The sequence below is a fragment of the Dermochelys coriacea genome, chromosome 14 (assembly GCF_009764565.3).
Source record: "Dermochelys coriacea isolate rDerCor1 chromosome 14, rDerCor1.pri.v4, whole genome shotgun sequence".
Lineage (NCBI taxonomy): Eukaryota > Metazoa > Chordata > Testudines > Dermochelyidae > Dermochelys > Dermochelys coriacea.
In genome coordinates this window covers 14,815,364-14,843,070 of record NC_050081.1, presented here as the reverse complement: position 1 = coordinate 14,843,070, position 27,707 = coordinate 14,815,364, and the positions used below count along the sequence as shown (strand labels likewise).

The window sequence follows — 27,707 nt, the reverse complement described above, 5'->3', positions numbered from 1 at the left end:
CTTGGAATCAAAAACGGCCACAAAGGAAGTTTCAGCTTTCAGAATACGGGGGTTTCTTTTATTTAGGAAGAGAATAAAGCATTTTTAAATATATTTATCTGATGTACACTTAAACTGAGATGCTGGTTCATACTTTACAGTGTTTGAAACCGAAAGTGATAGCGATCATCCCTTCACACTGATGCAACAAACAGATGACTTTAGAACAGACATAGGTTCAAAAGTCCCCTAGTATAAAGATTTAAGTAAAGGAACATTAATAATCAACACACCAAGTATCATGACAGTGGTAACAAAGAGCATGGTGAATTCTCTGAGAAATCTACTTGACACTTAATTTTTTTTTTTTAGACAACTGCTTTCCATTATAAATAAATAAGGCATGAAGGTTCTCCATACGGTTTACCAGACTGATAGCCACAATCATGTGTAGGCTCCTAATACTTCTGAGTTTGGGGCCACTGGCCATCTGAAAATGTCAAGGGTGCAAGAGAGAAGCTTTTGCATTGGGTGGGGAGGGAGAAAGGTATTTGCAGAACTGGGCTCCTCTGGCAGGCCAGTCTAAGAGGCAGCAGTGGTGATGGTTTGGAGGTCGCACCTTTGCAAACTGCCATGATGGCAGCCTTTTGAAAAGAAAGCTCGATCCTGCAAAGTGCTGAGCACCCTCAATCCTCACTAATTTCAGTGGGAGCAGAGGGCAGTTGGCTTCTCATGGGATCAGGTCCTGAATTTGGAGAATAAGACGGGGGGAAGGGGGAAGGAAAGAAAATTAGATAAATTATGCTAAAAAAAATAACCAAAAGCCAGATTCTGATATCATTTTACCAGTGTAACTCCAGAAAAAAACAGACTTTGGGATTAAGGCTGATGTAAATTAAATCAGAATCCAGTCCAAAGTTTCTTTAAGTGCATGTTGAATCACTGTTCAGTAATTTATAACTTCAGTACTTATACCAACTGTCGGTCAATCCTCCCTGCAGCTGAGCACTCTGGGTCTGTATCTGCAGCTCTAATGAAATGCTGTTTCTCTGCATATATTCATGAGCCCTGTAAGATTCCACTTACGAATGTCTGACCAAACAAGGCCACTCTTGTTTCTGAGAAACGGATACTGGTTATTCCTGAGACTGGGGAGGCCTTTTGTGTGTGTGTGTGTGTCTGTCTGTCTGTCTGCATCTCTTGGTGGGCATGTGAAGAGAGTAGAGAGATTCCGATGCTGGCAAATTAATTTGGAATATTTAAACTCCATGGCAGTTGGCAACCTTTGGAAAAGGCAGCTCAGCCAGGTTGGATTATTGTCAGCAGAAAAACTCCGTGTCTGTCAAGCTCTGGGGACAGTGTGAATAAATACTGTTGTTGGTAATCACTGCTCTAAACACTTTAAGAATGTGGGGCTTTGTTGTTATCTCTCTATGGGTGAGTCACTGCTAATCTGTCTTTGCAAACCCGACAAGCGTATTTTACGAGTTTGCTAGGAGGGGCAATGATATCTCCTTGAACAGCAAGGCACAGAGGACCAATACCCAAACCTAGAGATGAGGGGTATCTCTCTGAACCAGTAACAGCATTTCTTGTTTGGCTTCTGGGAAAGCCTTGGTCATCGGTTCAACCATTAGAGAATTCAACCAGGCTGTGATTACCTGGAGTGTAAAAGAAGGATATCCTATATGCTTAAAGTCCTAAGACTATAGACTGACTCATCTGGGAGGCTGATGAAGACATAACAGTAACCAGTTCTACATTTCTCTTCAAGTTTTTCCAGTTGCAATGGGTTTGCATTGTAAATTTCTGAAAAACCTGACCGATAAGAGAATGGCTTAAATAGGAAGAAGATACAGCCCTGTGGGGACCAGAAAGGTCAAACTAAAGTGTCTCTGGTACACTTGTGGGTCCTTTGCAGTAACCAAGAGAAAGAGAAGGGCTGGGTGTTCTGAAGCAATCTCTGGAAGTTCCGATGGCTTTTTTGTACTGCACCCAGGCCATTCCAGGACATTGCAGGAGATCCAAGCTTTTGCCTGCAGATAATCAAACACAGTAGCTGGAGGAGAAGCTGAAAGGGTGGGAAGTTGGTGGTTTCGGTGTTTTGTGATTTCTGGCTGCTGTAGCAACACATGCAGGAATTCATTGTAAAGTTTGAAACAATCTAGAACTACAATATACAGCTTTTCTAGCAGGTTCAGAAACCCTGGCAGCTGGGTTCGCGTGGAGCACTAACTTTAAAAAGTGACTTGAGTCTCCATGGCACTTTCTTGCCTTTGAGCCACGTAGGCCCCCTTCCTATACAAGGAAAACAAAGTGAGAGGCCTCAGCAGCAGGGCTGCTCAATGTTTCCTGGAGCAAAAGAGAAGAGCTGGTTGTTGAGGTTGCATGTGGGAGCAAAAGAAATACTGTGGCAGTGGGATTCATTTGCTAGACTTGTTTTTCACCTTGGTGGCGTTGATGTCGGCTTTCGTCTTCTGGATGCGTGAGAAGATCTCTTTGAAAAGGGCCTTGTACTCTGGCTGACCTCTGCTGCAGCCGCTTGTCCACAGCCTCCACGTGTTTGCTAAGGCTCTTCTCTATTGTCTTCCGCTCTTCCAGCTCGTGACCTTCTCCCCGGAAGTCCCTGAAGGAGCTGTCACGAGAGATGGGGCGGGAGGTCTGGACTCCGGTGTGGCGCACGCTGTCCTTGTGCTGCCGGCACTTGCTGAGGAGCTCTTCGTACTTCTCCAGCAGGGCGTGGTACTGCTCGTCCACCTCCCTCAGGATTGACATGCCCCGCTTGCGCACGTTGTTGGCGTGCAGTGTGTAGTTGCCTTCGTGCCGGCTCACGGCATCCTTGGCCACAATGGCGTTGAGGGCAGTGTCGCTGCAGCTTTTCCGGACAGGGTGATTTGGGGAAGCTGTCATGGATGCACTGTGAGTTTTACTCCCGTCTTCCTCTGAGAGGTCAATGTACTCTGCTTCGGGGGCATTGTTTAATGGCTCCAGAAGTGCTTCAGACAGGTTGTCCTCTCTGCTAAGAAGATACTTCTTGACTTGTTTCATCTGCTGTAGCTCCAGGAGCTCAGCCTCCAACTCCTTGATGCGCAGTTTGCAGCTCTCCATCTCACACACCCGTTGCTCGAGGTCTGAGTACTCCTGGATAACGGCAGTGTATTCGCGCTCCACCCTTTCCTTCCGCTGCTTCTCCTGGTTGACTTGGGACCTAAGGGAAGTCACCATGGCCTGGAGACGCTCATTCTCCCTCTCCATAGGGTTTTGGTTGAGCTCCATTGAAGAGCTGTGGACCTGGAACGCATCTTCATATCTGTGGCAAAGGGAGACTGTAGTGAGTTATTGACAAAATAATGGTCCCTTAAAGATACTGGAGCCAAATTCTGCTCTCAGTTAAACCAGTAATTTCACTGAAGTCCATGGAGGAGCTACCCTGGATACACACTGGTATAACCGAGCGAGATTTGGCTTGTGGGTGCTTTGTTATTGTTTGTATTACTGTTATGCCTAGAGGCCACAATCAAGATTGGGGCTACACTGTGCCAGGTACTGTACATGCACATGAAAGCCAGTCCCTGCCCCAGAGAGTTTACAATCTAATTATACGAGAGACAAAAGAGCAGGAGGGGAGAAACGAAAAAGGAAGTGACTTTTGCAAGGTCACATACAGGTCAGTAGTAGAGATGGGAGCAGGATTTCTGAGTCCCATTCCAGTGCCCTACCTGGGCTGCTTTATTCTTTCCCTTCACATGGAAACCTGTATCATGGATTCAGCAGCTGGCAGCTTCTCCCTTATCACTGTTACTTTGCAAAGAATCTGGGTTTTATACAGATCTGGCGAAATGCTACCTGACCAAGAGCACTGAAGATGGAACTTGTCTCCCTATATACAGATTAGGTATAGCTCAGTCAGTGGCCATGTTAGCTTTCCCATTCTGCCCCTGCCACGTGCCCCCACTCTGTCCTGGAGAACCATCGGTAGAGGTGAGAGGACTGTTCACCCTCCATGACCCATATTTGGTCACTGGTCCCTTTGCTAAGATTGCTGACAGGATTGCCAGTTGGGGCTGCACTTTTGTGACTTGGATGCTTGGACCTTGTCTACATGAGAGTCACACCAATTTAACTTAAACTGGCTTTGTGACTGATTCCGATCCTTGCGCCGGTTAAACTAAACCACTCCGTTAGTTAAATAAGTGCAACTTTTCTCATGCAGATAAGGCCTTCACTTTTGGCAACATAAGTGACAGCAGCCAAATTCATTTTCCACAAGCCCCCTCACAGTCATTTCATAGTAATATCTTCAAGGCACTACCAACTTGGGTTCAAAATACAGGGCTTGAGATTTTTCCTGCCTGGGCTGGTAGGGATTCATTGCATCAGCTTTCTGTCCTGGAGAAGGAAGGGGACATGAGCCAAATGGTAGTCACTTTGCTTCTGGAGTATTTGCCTACCTCCCACTCTCTGGTAGTGATTGAACAACACTGGCCTAGTCAGCAGGGAAGGGTCTTAGTCCGTTCCCACCCCTTCTGTTTGAAAGGAAGGCAAAGCACTGATGGCACCTAGGATTGGAGGGAGAGGAGGAATTGGCAATAATGGGAATAAAGTATACACAAATGTAGTGCACTAGGAACCTGCTACCCTTTCCCCCTGTGCCAAAGGCTAACATTGTAAGCTGCTGCTGTGGAATCTGTGCTCTTCTGGCATTTGATTTGCCCACCAATTCGAGGCTGAAAGCCACCAGTAATGTTTGGTGCCCCGCACAGGAGTGAAGTGCAGTGATTCCAATGTTAGTAGGAATCTGTGTTTGTTACATATGATACATTGACTTGCAGTGCCTGTTGCTTTCCTAGACTAAGGTATCTTTTACTTAATGCAATAATAAATAATGTTTTCAAAGCCAAAAAAAAGGGAGGACAAAAGTGGGAGAACCCACCCTGAAAAACTGTGTTGCCTAAAACAACAAAGTAGTAAAATTGTGGAATGTATGTTGCAGCCTCTGAGCTTCACCCCTCCTTGAAAAACAAACAAGCAAAACTTGATTGTGCTGTTCTGTGTCCAGGAAGTGCCAGCCCTCCAGAAAGAGTAGGAGGAGGTTTATAAAATGAGGGTAATGGAAAAAGCCTCTTGCTGGAGTAACCCCTCTTTCAGTGGTTCTGTGGCATGGAAACCACATGAAATATTCTCCCTCATTGCGGTCAGGAAATCTGTTCTCCTTCTCCACTCCAATAAACACCTGAGTTAGAACAGATTGGAAGGATAAAATACCTTCCCTTCCCCTCTAGGGCTTGGATGGTGATGGGGGGTATTGAACAGATTTCCTAATTACTGTAGGTAAGAGTGACCTGAAAACCCCAAATGCAAATTTAAAAGCCAAACTGCAGTGAGGCAATGTGGGTAAAGTACGACAGGGGCATGGTGAGAAAACAACCACATAGATATTGAGTAGACTTTGCCTGGAGGTAGATTATGCCCTTGTAACATCCCCTTCATTGCTCCAGCAGAAGGCCGTGCATTTGTATCCCCTGGCAGTGCAATACTTTCCTATAGAATAGCAGGTTTATTGATTCTCTCTATTTAGAGAAGATTCCATCATGTAGGAAGCTGAGCAAGAAATGTCCCCAGGAGGTCAATGAATTAATACTGTGGCTGGATTTTAGACAGGGTGGGATGAACAATAACATATGTGTTTGTACAGCACAATAGGGGCCTGGTTCATTACTTGGGCTCCTGGATGCTACTACAATACAAATAAATAGCTGTAATATGTGTGCAAAAAAACATGGCTGCTCTACTGTAGCTGTGGCAGCAGGAGAGGATGCAGGATTTCACACACCTCTATGTCATCTGTCTGGGTGCAGTTGATAGGGAGGTGCTGGCTGTGCTAGCTGCCCCACCAGGGAGCCTGTCAGGGGTAAGGCCTCGCCCCCTTATGCACTAGACAGTGGTGGGAGAATCACAGTGGGGGAATACTGGCTACAGCTTTTTAGATGTAGATGCAGCCCTGCTGCCTAACATGTTTCCCTAGAGCACTCAGGAAGCAGCATACATGAGAAAGGCAGAACCACTCCAGGTGGTGCCACTTGGGCTGGGCACCTTCTTTGCTTGCCCTGGTGCAGCTCCATTTCATAAGAGGCTATATGAGCACCCCCCGAAGGGGTAATCAATCTCATGATTCAAGGCATCAGCGAATATAGTGACCAGGAAGGAACCCTACCAACTACAGAACTGTACAACTGTATGCATTACCTGTGGGTAGGGCTCACCTTCCTCTCAAGCATCATGTATTGGGCTCCCTTGCAGAGGTGAGATGCTAAACTGATGGGGTAAATGGCAAATCCTGTGTTAATATTGCTCCCCTTTTTGAGTCACAAACACAGTGTTCCTTGACTTGTGCTACTCTAATGGACTGCGGTACGTGAGGAATGAAACCTGCCTCCATCTCGTGCTGCTGGTTTTCCCCTTCCCCTCTCAGCAGAAATGCCAGTTTTAAAGGGAAACGCTTTCAACATACAATCCAGAGTAATTAAGACAAAGGCGTATTTGCTGATTCCCAGGACCTCGATGATATTCCCATAGTCTCCGCACCTGCCTTTCCCTCTCCTTGCTTCATGATGATACCTGGGGCTCAAGCACAGCTCCTTGAGGCAGGGGAAGGTATGAATGGTTCGGCGCCTCTCCCTTTTCTCCCGCCGTATGCGCAGCTGCTCTAAGCTCCGCAGCTCCTCCACCTGTTTCTGCAGTTCCTCCACTTGGTTCTGAAGCCCCTCGATTGTCTCCGTCAGGCTGCCAGGGTCAGAGAGAAAGAGAGGTGAGGCAACAAGGAAGTTTAGGCGCCCATCTGCCGAAGGTCTTGTTTAACAATCCTCTGCCGCAGTAGGGGAAGAGTGTGCTCCTTTGAGGGCAGACCCTGCATTCTTTGCATAGACCAAAGTCCTAGATGGGAAATTTTGGGTGCACTTCTAACTGTGATGAATTCTGCCTGACTGTTTTCACTCTCGATTTAGATGAGGGGTGCATATGTTTGGAGGAGGAGGAGGCAGACGAGTGCAATAATTTGGGATTCTATTCTTGAATCAATTGGCTAGAACAATAACCTCCTGGGAATTTGCTCAATCCTAGAATATCTCAGCATTTAAAAGATTAAAGTAGGATGATAGCGAGTTTATTCCTTCTTCTCTTTCTCCCAAAGAAATTAAAATGCAGAGACTGGCCAGGGGTGGTTCTATGCCAGTTGTGAGTGCAGTTTGTAAAATAGTATGTAGATCTGTGACACTAAAGCTTTCTGCTTGTATAGCCATTTTAAAAAGACATTGTGTTGTACAAGTGTAACAATCTGGTGCTCACAAGGACTGACCTTGGTCAGGGTCTCCTTTTAAAAGGGAAAATGTTATTGATAAACTGGTGTTAGCTGGCAGGGAATATCCTAGTCTGGGCTGCTCTAGAAGTGAAACTAGTATCCTGGTACTGGCTGGTGGGCATTATTCTCCTCTAGAGCTTCTTGACATGCGTCTGATCCTGTAGTTCAGGGAATGGAGAACTCAAGGTGTTTTCCAAACAGACTCATCTGTTCTTGTTCAGGACTGCCAGTCATCTGCCCTACAAGGCAAAGCACCTTACCACACCCTGGTCCCTTGGCTATCAATCAGATCACTGACCTACGGAATCCCGCACAAGCAGTGGGGAGCATTACCATTGTATCTTCTGCTGGGATGTCTTGCTCTCCAGCACAAGCTTCTGATTAGCCAGCTCCAGATCCCGTGCTGTGAGGTCCAGTTGCTCATAGACCTTAGCATGCTGTTCGTTCATCTGGCGCAACATCTCCAGCTGTTTCGTCAGGTACTGCAAAAAATTCAGAAGTCCATTAAATGTGAGGCGATCCAAGACTTGTGCTTGTGCACAAAGTCCATCCCTGAACCACCTCCCTTTTCACTTTGTCATCAAGGGACTCGATCCTGCAAGGTACTGAGATCCCTCGCTGTCCACTGACTTCCAGGGAAGTTCAGGCTTTTGGTTCATCTGCCTAAAGGAACCATGTTACCCTCACTCTAACCCAGCCTCCCAAACGCTATTCTCTGAGTGTCTGCAATGACCCCTGCTGGCCAAAGAACAGTGATGTGCTGCCAACTATTTAGAAAGAAGCTGCTATTAAAATGCTTCCTCTCTGCCTGTGCAGTGGGATGAGGGACTGTGGAATCTATTCATTTATTTTCCCACAATGTGAGATTTGCAGCAATTGCATTGTTTGCTCGTGTGTCCTCTCCCTTTTCCCTGCCCTGCATCTGTCTTGTCTTTGGGGCAGGGACAGTCTCTTATTCTGCATGAGTGCAGCACCTAGCGCGATGGGGCTCCATGCTCAGTTGGCTACTAAACACGGTCACTAATAACTGGAATCAGGCAGGGAAGCACTGGAATGATCGCACCCTTTCTTCTGTTCTGAACAGAAGTTAGTTTGGGGTCTGGTTTAGGAACAGAATAAGGCTGAACATGACCTAAACCCAACCAAAACAGAGGCTCCCAATTAGGGGGGGCAGAGGGACCCTCCGAGTGTGGAGCCCAGACTGGCTGATCTGCTCTATTAGGACTTAATCCGCCACTGGTTCAGTCCCTTCCATATGCGGCTTTAACTCCCCTCTCTCTCAGCACATCCCTCCACTCTCTTAACAACCTAGCAGCTCCCATTGGCTACAGTGAAGCGGCTAAAATGTCTCCTGCTTTCTCACAGCTAAGCCCCTCAGATGGTGGCAGCAGCAGTAGGGAGTTATCCTGGGCTTCGGCAGCATCTGTACTCTATCTCCTGCACTTGCTCCTCATTGGTTGCATACATCTGTTGCAGTGAGTCCTCCAGCTTGTTACGCTCCAGCAATGTCTTCCCCAGTTCGGCTGCCAAGTGCAGGTCTGAAAAGTAAAAGGGACAAATTGCTGAGACTGGGGCTCCTTGGAACCATAGAATATCAGGGTTGGAAGGGACCTCAGGAGGTCATCTAGTCCAACCCCCTGCTCAAAGTAGGACCAATCCCCAATTTTTGCCCCAGATCCCTAAATGGCCCCCTCAAGGATTGAGCTCACAACCCTGGGATTAGCAGGCCAATGCTCAAACCACTGGGCATCGGAGGCGGCAGTGTGGAATGGCTGCCTGGAGGGCAAATTGGCATTTGGCCATTGAACTGGTTCCCAAGTTCTTCATCCTCCAGGCATGCGATTCAGACACTTGGCTAGCTCCTGAGTCTGCTCGTCTTTCCAGGCGAGCCTTTCTCTCCTAGTCACTGGGAGAGCAGCAGGGGTAGCTGTCCCAATTATCCCTCCTGACCCTGGCAGGATGCAGCAGGGACAGTGCTGGCACTGAGGTGCTAATTGAATCTCACCCTCTCTGGCTTGCTTTCACTGCGCTTTAATGAGCAGCCCCTCTGGATGATCACTGTGGGAGTTACCGTGGTAGGAGGGAGAGACCAGAGCCCCTCTTGTTCTTCCCCCCCACACTCTTAGGCCTCAGCTTTCACAATGGAATTAGCGAGTTCCTGTTCCAAATGCCTTCCCTGTGATTAGCTCTTATGGAACTGCACCCAGCTTCCATGGGATTTAGATCTTGTGCTGGCGAGGCTGCATCTAATATAGTACAATCAGGGCAGTGAGTTTTCTCACTGGCATCTGCTGAGTTCCCCAAATAGGGCAAGTAACTCTGCACTGTCTCCAGGTCACCCACATGCTCACTGTTCTTCCCCTGCCCCGCAGCCTCCCTGTGGTAAATAAAAACAAGCCCTTTGCTTTTCAGCCTGGTAATGCAGTGTTGCCAACTCTCACAATATTTCTGTGAGTCTCACAATAATTGGTGTCTTTCCTTAAAGCCCCAGCTCTTGGAGTCACGTGATTATGTGAGACTTTCAGCTTTAAAAAAAAAAAAAAGTGAATTGCTAACCCTCATGGTTGAAGAGAAAACCTTGAAAATGTAGACCCTACAGGCTCCAGCACCAGAAAGTAAATAAGATGAATTTAACAGTTCATTATTTTTAAAGTCTCGTGATTTTTTGAAGGGGCCTGGCTAATGATTTTAGAATGCTTGGGCTTGGCAATGCTACTGTGAATATAGGAAACTGGGCCTGATACACTAATATTGCCCCAGTACATTACAACATCCACTCTGACCCCTAAATAACCAAATGTAGGATGAATTTCAGGATAGTTATGCTGTGGCCTAAAGCATTTGCAGCTTCTTCCAGAGGTTAATTTGACTTGGCAGTCGATTAGGAGGCAGTGATATTTAATTGTTAGAGCAGGGGGCAGAGGTCTGGTTAGGTGAATATAAGCTGCCGTGTGTTGTGGAACTGTCTTCACTTAAATTTGGCTCCCGTCGACATAAGTGCCTCTCTACGCCAATTTAGTAATGCCCACCTCCCTGAGCGGCGTAGAGTCACAGTCAACAAAATTAAGTCGACGTAGTGTCAGTGTAGATGCTGCGTTGCTTAAGTTCACTGTTACTGGCTTTCAGGAGCCATCCCACAATGCTCCACACTGATAATACAATCAATACTAGTGTTCCTGGTGAGGGACGCGCACCGCCAACACAAGGAGCCAAGCGTGAGCAATATGCAAGCGATTTAATAACTGCAGTGATTGTGTGCCGAAGTAAGTTAGGTCGACGTAATTTTGTAGTGAAGACATGGCCTGGGAGTCAGGACTCCTGGGTTGTACCACCTCTGCCACTGACTTGCCATATGACTTAGGGAAAGTCACTTAACCTCTCAGATTCCCGCTCTGCAAAATGGGGATTATATCTACCACTTGTTAGGGGATCGTCAGAGGAATGATGCTCCACGGATGGTGCAACATATTATTTTATTATTACTAATCAGTTCTGGCACTTTCTGATTTACTTGTAGACATAATGGAGCTTATGTGGGAAGAGTGTTTGTGTGCATGTGGCGAATGGCGATGCACCTTGGCTGGTTGTGCTGGGAGACCTCAAATTATAGATAGGGCTAGCTCTCTGGATCTTGTCCTGTACTGGTTGGCTGGCAGTTATATCCTTCTCCCTTTTCCCTGAGAATCTGCTCTCCAGCCATGGACTGTCCTGTGGGGGTTAGTCTGAGATCTGACCTTTTAATGACTATCCAAGTGATTGGGTCTGAGGGCTGCAATCACTGGAATGAATGTAATCAATATATCGGCAAAACTATTGGTACACAGACGACCTTCACCTTCCTTTAGCCACAGAACAGCCCCCAATTTCCAAAGTGCTCTCAAGGGACTGAGCGCCTGACAGAGACGGGGGAATGGTATGTTAGACTCCAGCTGGGCTGGAGAGAATTGCTGCTTCTTCAGCTGCTTGGGTTGTGGTTAACCACATTTTCCATTGACAATCCCCCGTCCCTCCCCAGATCATCTATTTTTTGCCAATCATAGACATGTTGCAAATCTCCTCCTATCTAGCCTGATCTGGTTGGCAAGGAAGGCACCCCCAGCACAGAGAAACCTTGAGAGATGAGTCCACGTTGCGCTCCAGGCAATGAGGCAAGAGACTCCCGCTCTGTGTGGGATTACATCAGCTCTTTCCCACCATATGGCATCCAATTTAATCAGCTGGGGTTGGGTTAAGTGGATTAGGCCTCCCAGGATCCTGCATCATAATTTAAAGGACACTGTCAGCAATAATTGAACTAGAAAACAGGCAGTGTCTGGGGAGAGATGTAAAGAGATTCTACAGCTCAGAGGCGGAAAACTGTCTCTTCCCCTCCTTCCCCCCTCCCCCCCGTTTTTTTGGTTTTGTTTTTAAAGAGAATGGGTAAGGGGCCAAGAGACACAAGGCAGGAAAGAGGAGGATCATCTGCCCTGGTACTTGTAACCTGACTCAACCCTATAGTCCTCCACTCATCCAGGGACCCTACATGCCCACCAGCCGCAGTGCCACTGACAGTATTGCCTCGTCTCTAGTTCTTCTCACATCTGGGTCTCCTCTTATCCACTTCAGCTGGTCTCTTGATTGGCTCTTCCCTCCCTCTAAGGTCTATTGTTGGCACATGGATGTGCATGGGCAGGCAGGGAGCTGGAGGCAGCTCCCTAATATCTTCCTTCACATAGGTCCCAGCAGGACCTATGGCCAAGCTTGTCTCCTGTTTAGCAGGACTCAGATGCCCCATTCCCTTTTTCTTAGCTGCTGAGACCTTGGAAACTTGCTGCCTTTTGTATTTTGTCCACAGATCATTCAGGGGTGGTTAGAGTGTTACACAAGGATTTAGTAGAACAATACATCTTGATTTAGCCGTTATATTGAAACCTACCTCCACTCCCCTTCTCCACACAGCGTGCAAGAACTCACCCCTTCAGCAAGTGTGAATTATGGTGCAACAATCCAGATACAAACTAAGGCTATGTGTACACTACAAAGATAAGTCGACCTATGTTAAGTCGACTTACAGCCACCACATTAATTACTGCTATGGCCGATGTCCATGTTACCCTCCTTCTGTTGGAGGTGCACATCCTCACCAGGAGCGCCTCCATTGACTGAAGAGGGGCAGTGTGGGCTGAGAGCCAGGGCTCTCAGCTCCATGCACCTCCCCACCAGGAGCAAAGCTGCTCCCCAGGCTTCTCACCTCCACGCTCCCAGCCAGAAGTGGAGGGGAAGCAGCCCGAGGCTTCTTGCCTTCGGAGGGGAGATCCGCACCAGGAGTCCAGTCAGCTGCTGTGCTCCCTGCAGGGAGTTAGGTCCCCAAGGGCAGCAGGGCTCTGACTGGGAGCCTGGGCGGCAGCCTAAGCCTGGAGCCTGGGTGGCAGCCCACCTTGGAGCAGAGACCTGGTGTCAGCTTTCTTGTCAATTTTACGGCTCCAGCCAACAGCCGATGTGAAGAACTCACCCTAACTACACCAACATAAGCCCTGCACCGCTCATTGAGGTGCTTTTATGATGTTGGCATAGCAGGAGAGTTAGATCGGCGGGAGGAGCATTTCAGACAAAACTGACTTTGGTTGATGAACCGGTGAAGTGTAGACAAAGCATAAGGCTCTCTTGCTGCTCGTCCTCGGTAGCGAGCTCTGACATGGCCATTGCAGTTCATGCAGCACAGCTTCATTCTGCAGGGCCTCCTTTGGCCCCTACCAGAGAACTAGGTGATACAGCTACAAAGTTAAATAGGCATTAGTAGCTGAGGCTATTCTACAGATATAAGAGCCCTGGGAGGGAAGGTGTGCTTTGCTTCGGGGTTGGGAGATGCAGGGAGGTTATTGCAGATGCTGAGAGCTGCAGAGGAGAAAGCTCTGGCATTAACAATGATCAGGTTGTGTGGAGGGGCAGAGAGAAGGCCAGGGCTAGATGAGTGGAGGGACTGGGCAAGGGAGAAAGGCTCTGATTCTGAGGGGCTGCTAAGCTGAACTCAGGGCAGGAAACAGAGGTAGCTCCCTGCTGCCTTTTTAGTCTGCACCCCCTTGGATTCAGGAGGCAGCTGGGGAGCATTCCAGTCTCCAGGGTAAGTTAAAACTACTCTAAAGCTATTGCAGCAGCCCAGGACAGCTCTGGCCACATGCTTAGGGTACCCCTACCCTGAGATCTGAAAGAGAGGGCAGTGTAGGGGTATTCTGCTGGCCTTATGCCTCATAGGGAAAACCCCCTGGGAGCCTCCTGCAGGCAATGGGAGTCTTTCCACTGACTTCAATGGGTGGTGGATCAGACTGTATGTCTGGGGCATTCCCAGGTGGCTCTTTCTGACAGGTATCCTGGCATAGCCAAAGATCCATGCATCGCTGGCATATAAGGGTTGCCATGAAATAGAATTGAGCATCTCTTGGCTACTGTGCTTTACATTAGGTGCTGCACCAGCCTGCATAGCGCAACTCCCGATAGAGAGGGCACAAGGGTGACTTTTAATGTCACTGTAGCCCCCCAGCCTCTGGGCTGAGTCTCTGAAACACGGACTCTGGTGCAGAGGCCAACCCCGAGGGGTATTTTCCTTCACCATCTGACAAGACATTGGTTTGTTTGGGGGATTCGGGGTCCGATGTTGCATAGAGAGTTTTACCTGCTCCCTGCTGCTAGAATTGTGATCCTTTAACTGTGCCGGGTTCCTTATTAATATGGCCTTAAGCAGGAGGATATGTTCGTGTCATACAGAGCAGGTAGTTCTGATTTTTTTTTTCTCTTTACATTTAGATAATTGAGCTATGTAGGCTACAAAAAGCAGCTCCTGCATATTAAGTGCCTGATTTTCAAAGGGGCTAGTCACCTGCAATTCTAATGGAAGCCAAAGGGAGGAGCAGGTGCTTGGCAGTTTTAACCCCCACCCCCCCCCCCTCCACTGCTTGTTGTAATGAGCCAGATTCATCCATCATGGAATTATGCTGAAGTCTAGCCATTTACAACAGGGATCAAAGGCCCAGATCCTCAGTTGGTGTAAACTGGTGTTGCTTCACTGATTTAAGGGCACTCATCGGTCTCCAGGTGGAGTGTAAGGCCCTATGACCTGGTATCGGCTTTCTCTCTGTGCCATGCGGCCACAGCTACAGCCAGCTAGGACACTTGAGTTGGATCCTCTTGCTATAAGGGAGCGGGAACATCTAGCAGGGAGGGCTCTGGGGCTCTGGAATTTGCTCCCCACCTTGGTCTGAGATAGGCCAAAATTGGTGATTTTTTCCAGGCCCGTGGCAAAAGGCACCTGCTTGGGAATGTCTCTGGAGAAGGCTGAGGGTCTGCAACCTAGTTGCAGGTGGTAGTTGGCACAGATGATTTGAATGCTGATTAGATTGAATTTAATTGTATTTACTGTATAATTAACAATGTTAGGGCCCCAAGAGCCTTGGATAAGTGTCTTTATCATTTTAAATCTAATTAAGTAGAACTACCCTGATTTACAGCAACTGGGGATCTGCCCCAATATGTTAGTGGAGGGTTGTACATTCTGGGTCTATTGCAGTGAGGATCCGCTCCAGTGAGGCTTTGCATAGTGTATTATCATGGTCGCTGCTCCACCACAGGCGATGCAGTGAGTCTGTACGTGAAGAGCTTAGAGCTCCCAAGAAACCTTAACCATGGAACTCGCCAGTGTACAGAGAGAACAGGCTCCAGCTGACAGCAACCTGTAAGACACTGAATAATCTGCAGTGTGGGTACTAGAGTGGATAAAGCTCTTGTAAGGAAGGGTGATTCAGGTGTGCTCGCCCTGGGGAATCGCTTCTTAAATAGGTGTAATATGCGGTGGAATCTGGCACAGTTCAAAGCCAAAATAACTGAGGCAGGGATGGCAGGGACAGGTGGAGTAGTGCCAAGAGAAGGGCATGGCTTGAGGACGTTCTGTTCCATGGCAGGTTTTAAGATTTGGTTTAGTTTTGCATTGGAATGACACCAAAACGCTTGGTGTCTGCAAAAATTTCTGGGTTTGGGGGTTTTTTTGGATCAAACCCAAAACTTTTTGATTTGGGAAGGGGTGGTGTGTGTGTGTGCGCGTGTCCGCTTCCATGTCCTGGGGTGTATCAGATCCAGGATGAAGTCCTTTCTCTCCCTGATTTAGAGCAGAGTTTTTCATCCCAGATCACCGTAACTACCTGGTTGCAGGCATGCGTGCACAGTCTTCCTCCTCCACCCACCAACAAAAACCTTGTAGGAACTGATAAGTGTCTGCAAAATGGAAGTGTTCTGACCAGCTCTAGTCATTAAATCCACCAGAGGCAGAGCTATCCCCCTGATTTCCCTCCTTCATCTCAAATGGGTTATAATGATCTTGAACAACCATGATGCATATGGATGTCGTTGCTGATCTAATGAGATTTGCTGGGACTTTTCTTGTTTTTGTCATTCCTTTTCTTTGTCCTTTCTTGGCCTCACTTCCTTCACTCCCTCATACCCTGTTGTGTAGCCTCCGGGTTGGATTCCGCTATCCCCCAGCCTCCATGGCAGAGGCTGTTGGCAGTGGAAAATCCACGGAGGGAGAGGAAGTGGTGGTGCATTCCTGCTGCAACCTCCCCTTTGCCAGGAGTGGGAGCCAATGCAGCCCACAAAGTGAGCAGATGGCTGAGGTTGGAGCATGGCTTGGGCAGCTGGGACATGTGCTGTATCAGGGGCCTGAACATAAGAACGGCCATGCTGGGCCAGACCAATGGTCCATCTTGCCCAATATCTTGTCTTCCGACAGTGGCCAATGCCAGGTGCTTCAGAGCCTGTGTGTGACAGGCTACTATGGAGCCTCAACCACAAACTAAGGCCTGGTCTACATCTAAAACTTGGGTTGTCCTAGCTCCTTCGCTCAGGGCTGTGAACAATTCACCACCCTGAGAGACATCGTTAAGCCGGCCTATGCCCCCCGGGTGGATTTATAACAGCAATGGGAAAACCCCTTCTGTCGCTCAGTCTACACTGTAAGGGTGTAGCTGCTGCTGTAGTTCTTGTAATGCAGACAGACCCTAAGCTGCCATCATCCACCAAGTGGAAAACCCCAACCTACCCTCCCAGGGCACAGGGGCAAGGCTGGCACAGGGAAGTATAATTTGCGTCTCGCTGTGGCTGCTTGAGTAAATCTGTCCTCTCCAACTTTTCCAGCATCTGTTGCTCACTCTCTTGCAATCTAACCTACCTTCTTTATATTCCTTCCCTCCCCCATCTCTCTCCTTTTGCTAATGGATCAGAGAAATAGCTTCTTTGTCCCTCCATTAGCGTCTCTTCTACCTATTCCCTCCATTTACTCTCTACCCCATGGAGAAATTCCCTCTGAATGGTCACAGGTGTAGACTTTCCCAGCAGGGGTCACTTTGGAACACTAACCTATCACAGGGATTTTCTCTCTCTCTTTGTGAGTGCCTGTGTACACACACGTATATAAACCCAGTGGGCCTAATCCTGCTCCCGCAGAAGGCACCCTGTGTTTTGCCACTGATTCCAATGGCAGCAGTGTCTTTCTGTGCTATTCTCTGCCTCTTGTCTAAACATCTACTTTGTCACAGCCTCTCGCCTGTGTTTGTCTTTTAGGCACAGTGGTTTCAAAGTGGCTCAGCGATTGGTCGCTTTGACTCTCCATTATCGGGCCCCTATCATAAACGTTTCATAAAGAAATAAAACCCTCAGCTGCCCAGGAGATAAGAGGGTGCTGAAACTTTCCTCTGCAGTGTCCTCCAGGCAGCTCTACAATGAAAGGAGAAGAAGCTTCCCTAGCTAGATCAGCTGATAAGATTTCCTGCCCATTGACAAATTCTTCAGGGAGAAGCACCTCCGTGTAAACTGCTAAGGGTCTGCGTCAGAAGGTGGCCTGGCCTGGAGCACCTTCCTGTGGCAAGCTGCCATGTGACAAGTGCACCTGCCTAGGTGTCCCCAGAAATAGTCCAACAGTCTTTCTTAGGGCAAATGGCCCCTGTGCATATAAATCATAACAAAATCCCCACAACCACAGTCCGGTATTCCCCAGCATCAAATACAGCCCTGTTGTCCCTCACCAAACCGCTGCTCTCCAGTGCAGCCGTGGCACCTCTCACCCCCCCAGTACAGCCCCAACTCTGTCTGTCTTTTCCTGTCTCTAGACTAGCACAGCCCCCCTAGCCCTTCAAAGTGGAGCGCAGCCCTGCTCTTCTCAGTAGGAGCCCCCACACCACTCTTCTGGGAGCATCCTTTCCAGGGGAGTGTCCCTCACTTCCCTTGGCCCTCTCATCCTTCCTATGGGTCAGCTGTCCATCCCCGGAGATGACCGAGGGTTAGCACTCTGCTGCTCCCTGCCTTTTGCCCTCTCCAGCCCTGGCTCGTGGGCTTGCGGATGCCAGCCAAAAACCACTTTATGTCTCGCTCTGGGATCCTACACTCCCCTGCTCTCTGGCAGCTCTCACCTGCCCTTCCTGACTGAACCAGTCTGCTCTGACTCCCTGACCTTCAGGTGCCCCCAAGTGCTGCCCCACCCTCTTAACTGGTCAAATGGAACCACCTGCTCTAGCACAGGGAGCTGGACCGGCTTCATTTACTGGGGCCAGCCACCCGGTGACAGTCTGATTCTCCTCTCCCTTACATTGGTGTAAGTCGGGAAGCCAACGGAGTTGCACTGGTTTTAAAGGAGATTCATGCCCCTAATGTTGTACTCGTGCCTCTGGCTGTCTATGCAAGTGTCTTGCATGTTCTTCTTCCCTTCTACTTCGTATTACATTGATCTGATGTCTTTCAGTGCTTCCAGCTCTCCCGGGCCATCGCCACCAGCCCTATTGTCTTTGCCTTCCATTTAATCAGCAAGAGTTGGCTCCAAGCCTCTGAGCAGCATTCTTGCAGGAGGGGACAATGGATGCAGAGCAGTTAGTGGCTGGCTTCTTGATGAGTGACCACACTGATACCCACGCTATTCCAGCAGCAGTCCTTCGGATGTGGCAACCTTGGAAGCCACCTACCTACCAGCACTTCTGCCTCCGATTGCCTCGTGTGCTCTGTCATGTGATGACAGTGTATAGAAAGAGTCACTTTCTTTTGGCACTGAACAAAAAACTTTAACAGAAGAATAAGGAAAACAGAATTATCCCTCCTTTACTTTCTCTCTCTGCTATACCATAGAGCATCTGCCTAGAATTTCCCTCAGTACCCCTCCTGCCTGGCTTCTTGCTTTAGTTTTAAAGAAACAGTGCACACATCCTCACCACATTCTTGCCTATCATTTATTTCCTTTGTTCTCTGTCTTTTCACAGCCACATATTCAATGTCTAGAAGTCCCATTACTCCAAAGCTACAGTCAGTGGCCAGTAGAGGAAAAGATAATACAGGGGGTATATGGCCAGAATCTCTCCCTCTTTTGGGGCTTGAGGTTCCCTTACCCACAGTTGAATGTAAACCTCCCAACTCAGGCCATGCACAATCCTTCTAGCATAAATTGTTTCGGGGTAGGGAATAGACTATAAAGCCATTTGCCTCTAGATCAATAGTTTTGAACTTTTTTTTTATTTGTGGACCCCTAAACAATTTGAATGGAGGTGCATACCCCTTTGGAAATCTTAGACATAGTCTCTGGACACCCCTCATCCCCCCGAGGTCTGCAGATCACAGTTTGAAAACCACTGTTCTGTGGTAACGACAACCTTTCATAGACCCCTTAGACATAGTCTATGGCCTCCGACCACAGGTTGAAAACCACTGCTCTATATTGTTAGTTCAAATACAGCCTAGTAATTAGTATCAGAAAGTCATTGTCAACTAGAGGCGATTGAGTGACCTACATGAAATGAATGAGTGATCTCAGTCCAGTTCTTGGTAGACAAGCTGTGATGGATTTGGAGCTGCCTATAATAATGCATGAATTCTATCTGTTTGTCGGACTGTTCTATGCAGTCTTGTTGTAGCTGTGTCAGTCCCAGGATATTGGGAGACAAGGTGGGGGAGGTCATATCTTTTATTGGACCAACATCTGTTGGTGAGACAGACAAGCTTTTGAGCTACACAGAGCGCTTCCTTGGGTCAAGTCTGACTGTTGTAAGAAGGGGTTGTAGTGTGAATACAAGGGGTTAATTCAAGAAGAGGTTGGCTGCACATATACAGGAAAGAGGACAATGGCTTCAGATAGCCACCCATTTCCACCCCCAGGGACAACGCTAGAGCCAGACACTTTGAAGTGTCACTTTTGATGCCCTGCTGAGCCCACTGGACCAGTTCATCACAGGTGCAGGCAAGGGATCCCTGCTTGTAATCACAGGGAGGATCTAAGCCCGGGAAGATTGGGACAAAGTACTGTTTAGGGGTAAAAAGTTCTCTATCAGGAAGGGGGTAGTTGCTGATGAGAAGTGGGTCTCAAACAGAAACCTGGGAAAAGTTAAGCCTGCCAAAGACTCCAGGTAAGAGAGCTGTGTGGAGATCTTTGGTTGCTTTAAAAATCCTTTTCCCTTATGTTGTGCTGTGTTTCTACAGTTAAGATTAAACAATACTTTGTTTTGAGAATGCTGGTTTTGGGTCTCTGTATTCACTGCTGGTCACAGCTCCCAAAGGGAAGAACCAGAGGCGCCCAAGTCCAGTCAGACATGTTGAGTAATCATGGTTGGTACATATGTTACTGTAGTTAAGCACCCAGTCTAGGAGCAGAAGGATCCTGGGATTTCACACTGTGAGAGGTGAAAGTACAAGGCCAGAAACCTGAAGGGGTGCACTGAGACTACAGAAGGGGTCTGAAGTGCAGCTAGCCCTGCAACTCTGAGACAAGCATCCACATAAATAAAAATATTGTTGCCCCTTCTTCCAATATTTTTGTCCCTTGTGGTGGCAGATGTCTGGGCCTTGCTGTTTGGCTTCCCAGTCCTGGGACGGAGGTTGACACAAACAACATGCAGGGCAATACCTTCTTTCAGGAGTCTCTGCCCAACACCAGTGCCCAGGGAGCAGCTCTGCTTCAAGAACTGACTCTAACCAGAGCCCAAGGCATAGAGCAAATTCCTCTGCTGTTTGCACAAACTCTACCTCCAAGGACCACTACCTCTACGCAGACCCTTGCATAACTTCAAGCTAACAACAACCAGGACTGAATGTTTGCTTGCATACTTAGAAAACGAACTTGGAAGACTATGTGTAACAGCACCACATGACGCCTACGATAACAATATTGCTAAATGGCACAGAGAGGTCAGAGATGACTGAATGGGCCTGGAGACTGAACCCTCTCACTCCTAGGACAAGGCACGTTAGCAGGGCTGTATAGGGGAAGCTTGCACTGTTAGTGGCCATCCTGTACCCTGCGGGTGAGATCCCTGACTGGTGCAAATCAATATAGCTTCACTGAAGTCAGTGGAAGAGTGCTGATTTATACCATTAGGGGAGCTGACCTATTGCGTAGATACAGAGTAATTCAGTCTCTAGGGCTATTGTCCAGCACCTGTTACAAAAACTAAATTCACTTAAAAAAAGCCCCACACAACTGCACTGGGTGCAAAGATCAGAAATTTGAGGCCCTGAGCTTGTTCTCCTCCAGAACATTTTCCAGGCAATGGGGTGCACGGATGAAAGAGCAAATATAACACCAGCTTTGCAGCTAAGCCCGGAAGGTTGCTTGGGTTTGAGAAGAAACTGCACAGTGCTACTGCATGTCGCCTTAAAGCCCTGGGCTGTATAAATTTTGTGTGTGTGTAAAGGGCAGCGCAGCTCTATCAGAAAGATGCATTCCTTGCAGTCACAAAGCTGCATTAAGTCCCACTGGTCAGAAAGAAATGCATGCTTAGGGGCTTCCACAGGGAGGGGGAGCTTGTTTTCCCCTGCCCTTCTTCATTTAACACTCTGGTAGCAATGGAGGCTGGTAGCTTCTGAAAGTGCGCGAGGGAAGTGTGCACAGCAGAACATGTTAACACAACTGTTTTATATGCAAAGGGTCTGATCACTGATGAGAACTCAGCACTTAGCAGGATTGAGCCCCCATCTTAACACTAATATTTGTTAAATATTGTAATTAGAACTAGTTTTTCTGGGCTGGGTTGCCTTGTTTCTAACTTAGGGCCTGATCCCCCACTACCTCATGTGGAAAGTCAACCTGGAAGCTCCCATTGCCTTAGTGGGAGCAAGGTTGGGCCTTTTCCCTTCTCACTCTGAGTGGTTTCCCCCTCAGTCTGCCACACTGGATAAAATCCGTCTCCCTGTCACCAGCCAACTCTGTCTGGTACTGAGGAAAAGTATGAAGAACCGAAGACGTGTCCATGGGAGAATGGTGCATCAGTCTGACTGGGCTGTTTCTAAATGGTCGGTTGCTCTTAGGCTCTGAATTTCCTAAACCCAGCAATAATGGCCTGCTATGGCTGGAATGTCCTTTAGCATTCATACAGCAAATCCTCCAGGCACAGCCTAGCCAAGGAGAAATACCTCTGGTCAGCTGGGCTGGAGACGCAGAGATCCGTCTGGTTTTCCTCTCTTCTAATTCCACTGCCTCCCACATCTGGAAATATGAGCCTGAATTTCAGCAGATGGTGTTGAAAGGAGCTTCTATGTGGGATTATGAAAGGAGATTCCTAAACAGATTCTACGTGGGATCCTCCTACTCCCAACTGTCCTGCTTTTTACAGCTGATTTGGGGATTTTTATACAGGGAACTTTTCAGATTCAGAGAATCTCAATTCTTCCCCAGCTGAGATGCAGAGCTAAATATGCTCCTTTTTCCACATCTTATCTGGCCATCCGGTCTGCTGTGCTGTGCTTGTTGTTTTAAGCATCTGATTTCCAAGTGGCTCAGCAATTAGTCACCGAAAACTTTTCATTACCCAAAGACACATTCAATGTCACACTCATAAATAAATAAAAAAGATCCTGGGTCCTTCCAACTGTGCAGCTTTGGAGGAAACCACCACTGCAATCCAGGAGGTCAGGCGATCATTGTGACTTCTCTCCAAAGCTGTGCAGCCAGGGTTGTTGCATCAGGAGGGATGGAACTTGGGATGTTCTGTGCACCCCAGTGCAGTGATTAGTTTGTTCCTGGATGAACTGATTAGTAGTTGCAGCTTTATGGACCACCATGTTTTAATGTAGACTATGATAGAAAACTGGGAGTTGGGTCTCCTAGGCACACCAGGGGCTGTGGTTGTTAGTTAATGCAGACTCTAATCCTACTACACATCCATTATGTTTTTGGGTCCATGGCAACACATAGGACCTGATTTTTAGAAGTGCTGAACACTTGTGACTCTGCACCTTCAACCCTATAAGTCAATGGGAGCTGTGAGTGCTCAGCACCTTGTGTAATTTAATTTTCATTCTGAGTATGTAATGTAATAAGCAATACAAATGCCCAGGGGAGGAATAAGGCAGGCCTGGAGATCTCAGGGATGCTGAAGCTGCAAGGCCCAGATTCTGCATTGTAGTGAGGCTGCTTCGCACCACACTACTGGTGCAGAATGGCACAGTCTGCAAAACTGGCCATGGAAGGATCGCACCAATGTAGGGGAATGTAGAGTGGCAGAGATCTCGCTTAGTGGTTTCTATGCTACCCCCGTCCCTGCTGCCAGCATGAAGATGTGTCTGAGGGAAAGGGATTATGACCATGGCTTCCTTCAACTTCTCTCAAGCTCCGTGTTGCTGGGTTAGCCTCTTGAAACTGTTAGCAGCTGGTGTAACTTAGAGCAGCTTCCAGGCTGTTCTGATTGACAGTAGGGAGATCTGGCCCAGGATCAGGGGAGTGCAAATCTCACCTTTGCAGCCTTCTTCCTGAACTGCACTGTGTGCTTTTTGGCTGTAGATCTAAGAGAATGACCAAGGAGTCCATTGGGGGGAGCTACAGGACTCTGAGGACTAGGGAGAGGGATGACAGAGAGAAGGACTTATTTAGGAGATCTGTAGAAGGAAGATAAAGGAACTCTGGGAGAGGAGTAGAAAGAGCTGTTGGATTTGGTGTCCACTTAGTTTGAATCCAAGTGCAATTTACTTTGAATGCAGCGTTTGTTTGTTTTTAGTGCAAATGCTGTTTTAATGAATGAACCTCTTATTCTCTCCAGGTTGGGTTTTCTAATTCCAGCTCCTCCTCATCTCTGGAGCTCTCTCAGCACAGACATTCCATGGAGCATGAGGTCACTTTAACCACATCATCCTTTTCCAGCTGCTCGGGAAGGCTCATTGTCCCCTTTCTCCATGACTTTACTGTCAAAGCTTTATTGTTTTATTCCTTTCTTAAAGTCACAAGACACCTGTCCCAATAGGCCTTTCCCCAGCCCATGGAAAATGATGCTGTAGCTAAACTGAGCTCAAACTGCATGTATCCTCCTATGGAATGTCGTTTGTGTTAAAACAATGTGGAAGGAAGCATTGCTTGAATTGGTGAGGCACAACCCAGAAATCAGTAGCATCATTTTAATTGTGTCAGAATAGCCTTTTTGTTTGTTTTGTTGTTGTTTATTTAAAAAAACAAAGGCATCTCCAGAGACAAATCATAGGCGTGAAACAGTCCAATTAGATCCTCTGGTCCATCTCCCAGCTTGACTTTACAAGCTGTCAGATTTCAGGGCTGGAATTTGAATCTGCACCTCTAGGGGAGATGGTGACCTTAGTACAGCACCTTAGACCATTCTGCAGTGAAATCAGCTAAATCATGCATCAGAACTGTTTTGTCTGTGTATGAACTACACATACTACAAGCTCTTTAGGGGTAGAGACTGAATCTTCTTATACGTTAGCACCCCATGGTGCCTGATGGATAATTAGCAATTACGAGGGTACTTCAGAAAGAAAATGATTGGGGTTTATTTTCTCTTAAAAAATAGATGATTTTTAAAGTGCTGAAGGCTCCATAGGGTGTATTGGGAAAGAAGCAGGTGCTTGGAGCAGCGCTGGAGTTGTGATTTACGCTACACACATGGTACCTAAGTAGTTAATAAACATAAGCATCTGAGAGCTCCCAGTTAAGCTGCCCGTTGCTTAGCAAACAGTTTTGGGCATAAATGTAATAAATATTTGATGGCACTGCTAAATCATGATAAAGTCCCAGCAACCAATGGGTTCATCCAAACCTCCTCCACTCTCCTGGCACTAGTTTGCCTTTTGCCCTCCCATCCCTTGCCCAAATAAATGGTCTTGTAGGATATCCTTTTATCATCTCACTGTCTGCCAAGCACTGCCTTTTCTCCGTGACCCCTGGGCTGCTGGCATTTTGATCTTCTTAGAAATGCATAATGCCTAATAGAGTGAGATTATCTTGAATTATTCCCCTTCCACTCTGCCACCTCCTAAGAACTAACAGCACCATGAACAGCACATTGTCATTGAAGATTTGACCATACATTATTAGGCTGTAACAAAAATGCTGTAATAGCAGTGTCCTTATTGAAGAGCTTTGTGCATCATACAGATTAATTACTATTGTAATTACCCTGCAGTACCTTTTCATTGATTTCAGTTAAAGGCTTCTCTGACTCCCTTTCAGAGTCAGCTTAGATATAAATATTTGTATATAGCCCCCACTTTCATAGAAGACCGCAAACCCTTCAAATGCACATTGTTTTCTTCCATCTCCTAAAAACTGAGGGCTGGATTCTGATCTCAGTTACGTGAGTGTAAGTCTGGAGCCAGTGGAGTTACCCTGGATTTACACCAGAGTGATGGAGATGTGAATCTGACCTGGTTTTAAGATACTTTTAATGTTGTAAATGTTTTACATTGGAAATGCTGACTCATGAAACTGAGGCCAGTTACAAGGCTAAAATAAACAAGCCCCTCATTGTTCTAAATTTCCTACACTAATTTTTGTTTTTTGGTTTGCATCTCTGTTCCACAGCAGGGCCTAGGTCCCTTAGGAGCTATGGGAAGAAGCCGCCAACTAAATGAATCCTGGATAGTCAAGAACTCATAGTGTTTATTTAGTTGACTGGTCTGGGCCACTGGTCCCAGTTTAGCTCAGGCATCATATCTTGTGAAACAGGTTCTGCTATGCAGCGATTTTCTCTTCCAGCAGCTGAGAAAGCAGAGTTGGAAACTGACTGGGAGGGCTCTGTCTTCATTAATTCCTCAGCCCCTGCCCTTCAGTTGAAGTTGTGAAAACTTTAGATCACAACACCATCTACTGTGTTATGACTGACTAGCGATACACATGCAGCTGGACAACCGTATCAACTATCTATTTGCCGTTGACTGTTTAAAAACCCAAATCTATGCATACAATACAAAACATTACACTGGTGACCTTATTTTAGTGTCATTGATTTTCATTGAGCATAGATAGCCAGGTAAGTTCATTCATGGGCCTTTGGTCTGAAATGGGAGAGCAGTTTTTCCAGTCATTTAGTTACTGAAGTTTGACTCAAAATATGAAGATAAGCAAAAAACAAGCACCACCAAACACACGGTGCCCTAACCACCCCCTCCACCCTCCCCCAGTCTTTAGGATGAAAACTGTATGGAACAAATGCAAATGTCCAGGTGGAATTATGAACACAGACTGTTGCTTTAAAACAAAACTTCACAAGTGAATAGTCAGAATTATTTTTTTTTAACTTTTGCTATTTCTCCCCTTCCTGGGTTCTCTGTTGCCTTTGAGGCAGATGGGTAAAATCTTCACAAGTGCCTACATGGCTAAGGAGCCTAAATCTATTGCATGTAGGGTCCTAAATCTTGCAGGAGCTTTTGGAAAATTTGCCATATGTCCTCAATTTGGGAAAAGTCACTTCTGATTTTTGTTTGAACTGCCTCTCCTGACTCTCTCTAATTTAATCTAATCTTTCTAAAATTTAAACAGTCTGTCTAGGTTTTTTAACTTTCTGGCCTGGATTCTGCCCTTGCCAATTTGACATCAGTATAACTCCACTGAAGTGCATAGTGTTCCACCAGATTGATATCAGTGTAGCAGAGCAGTATTTGACTCTCTCACTAGACCCAGGGTTTGAACTTTATATTGGCTCTTCCCATGAACTATTAAATCCCTGTGATTACATTTAGATTTCCATCCAGATGCTGGTATTTTACAGGCACCAGAGTTGATGAGATTTCAAAATAAGGAGGGGTGAGTAGGTGGTGGGGAACAGACTGTTTTCCCCTAGAAAGAGGATTTGCTTCCTGCTCATTATCCCCTCTGCAGCCTGCCTGCACTCTGCACTTCCCAAAGGTTCCCCCCGGGCTCGGCTGTGGGTTCAAACCTTTTCTTACCCTGCTCCAGGTCTTGCTGATCGTACCAGGGCTCCTCTTCCTCACTTGGAAACTCCTCCATCCTGTCAGCGCTCAGCATTTAGCGCACGCAGAGTTAAAAACCAAGCCCCCCCCCCCCCCCCCAAAAACAGCCACCAAAAAACCCTACAGCCGTAAACCCACCAGAGGCGGGGAGCGGGAAGGGGCGACTGCTGCAGGGAGAGCAAGGGCGGTTAAGGACTAACGGGGGGGGGATACGCTCCAGCGGATCGAAGCTCCGCTTGCGGAGGCGGGTAGGGACCGGGGGCCGGGCTGCGGGGCTGAGATTGGCCAGTATTGCCCGCTGATGCGGAGCGGAGGCTGGGACAATGCCGCTGCCCTGTGGACTGCTACAGCTGGTAGCAGGCTCCAAGCGCTCGCTCTGCTCTTGCATCACCTTCGCTCTCCGTCTCCCTCCATCTGCCCTTGTAAGGGGGAGACGGGGAGGGGGGGTTGAAACGTGGCAGGCGTCCCTTCCCTCTGCCCCCAGTCCGACAGGCCGCAGGGGCGGTTTTGTATGGATTAACTGGGAGTCTGGAGACTGCAGGGGTGGTGAGTGGGTTGGTTTTTTTTTGTTTTTTTTTTTTGCACCGGGATATCTGAGTGATGCACAAAAGAAAGAGGAACCTTCCTAGGCAGCGAGTTCCTGTTCCTGCAGCTCGGTGGAGACCTCTAGCATGGTACTGCTGCATGTAAAGCCATGCACAACGCATGGGGAGGGGGCGCCCTTCCCTTCCCTCTTCTTCCACCCCGCCTTTAATCAGAGGCAATTCAGATGCATTTTAGCTAGGCGGATCTGAGGCGTGCAAGTCCCACCCACCCCTTCCCCCCCCGAGATAGCTGCGCCCGGAATAGTGCCAGGCAGGCAACGTAGGAATATGCACGTTAGAGGGAGGAGGGGGTTGGCTCCAGCTGGCCTCGCGGATGTTGGTTTGCAGGCAGTGGGATCGTGTTGCACAGAGAAAGGGAAAGCGTCGTGATCATTTGTGCTGCTTTGCTGTGGTGGGGGAAAGAGCGTTTCATTCAAAACACTGCTGAAGCTGCTGTTGTGCATTCAGCAAGGAACATGCCCGGGATGGACCATGTGGCAGTAGCACTGTCATGGCAGCTGTAAGAAGTGGCAATAAGGAAGAGGTGTGCTAAGGATTGCTGCAGGGCAAGCTCTTCCCCGCAGAGACAGCACCAATTA

The 27,707-nt window shown here is 47.7% G+C and overlaps 1 protein-coding gene across 1 annotated transcript; it reads right to left on the bottom strand.

Moving 5' to 3' along the window:
- Window positions 1-36: 36 nt before the first annotated feature.
- Window positions 37-26,930, bottom strand: CDR2L (cerebellar degeneration related protein 2 like). Its single transcript, XM_043497547.1, has 5 exons — window positions 26,501-26,930; window positions 8,767-8,874; window positions 7,670-7,820; window positions 6,598-6,762; window positions 37-3,289 (listed from the first exon to the last, which is right to left on the bottom strand). Exons 1-5 carry the CDS (start codon window positions 26,577-26,579, stop codon window positions 2,410-2,412), a joined length of 1,383 nt encoding a protein of 460 aa, XP_043353482.1. The 5' UTR covers window positions 26,580-26,930; the 3' UTR covers window positions 37-2,409.
- Between the last annotated feature and the right edge of the window lie 777 nt (window positions 26,931-27,707).

Bases quoted from the DNA above. Each gene is read 5' to 3' on its own strand.
- CDR2L (XM_043497547.1), bottom strand. From the start codon at position 26,579: ATGCTGAGCGCTGACAGGATGGAGGAGTTTCCAAGTGAGGAAGAGGAG. The intron at 7,821-8,766 runs AGTACAGATGCT...TGAATTTTTTGC, and splicing joins GGAGCAAGTGCAGGAGATAG to AGTACCTGACGAAACAGCTG. The intron at 3,290-6,597 runs GTATCATCATGA...CCTTTGCCACAG, and splicing joins GAGCTGTGCTTGAGCCCCAG to ATATGAAGATGCGTTCCAGG.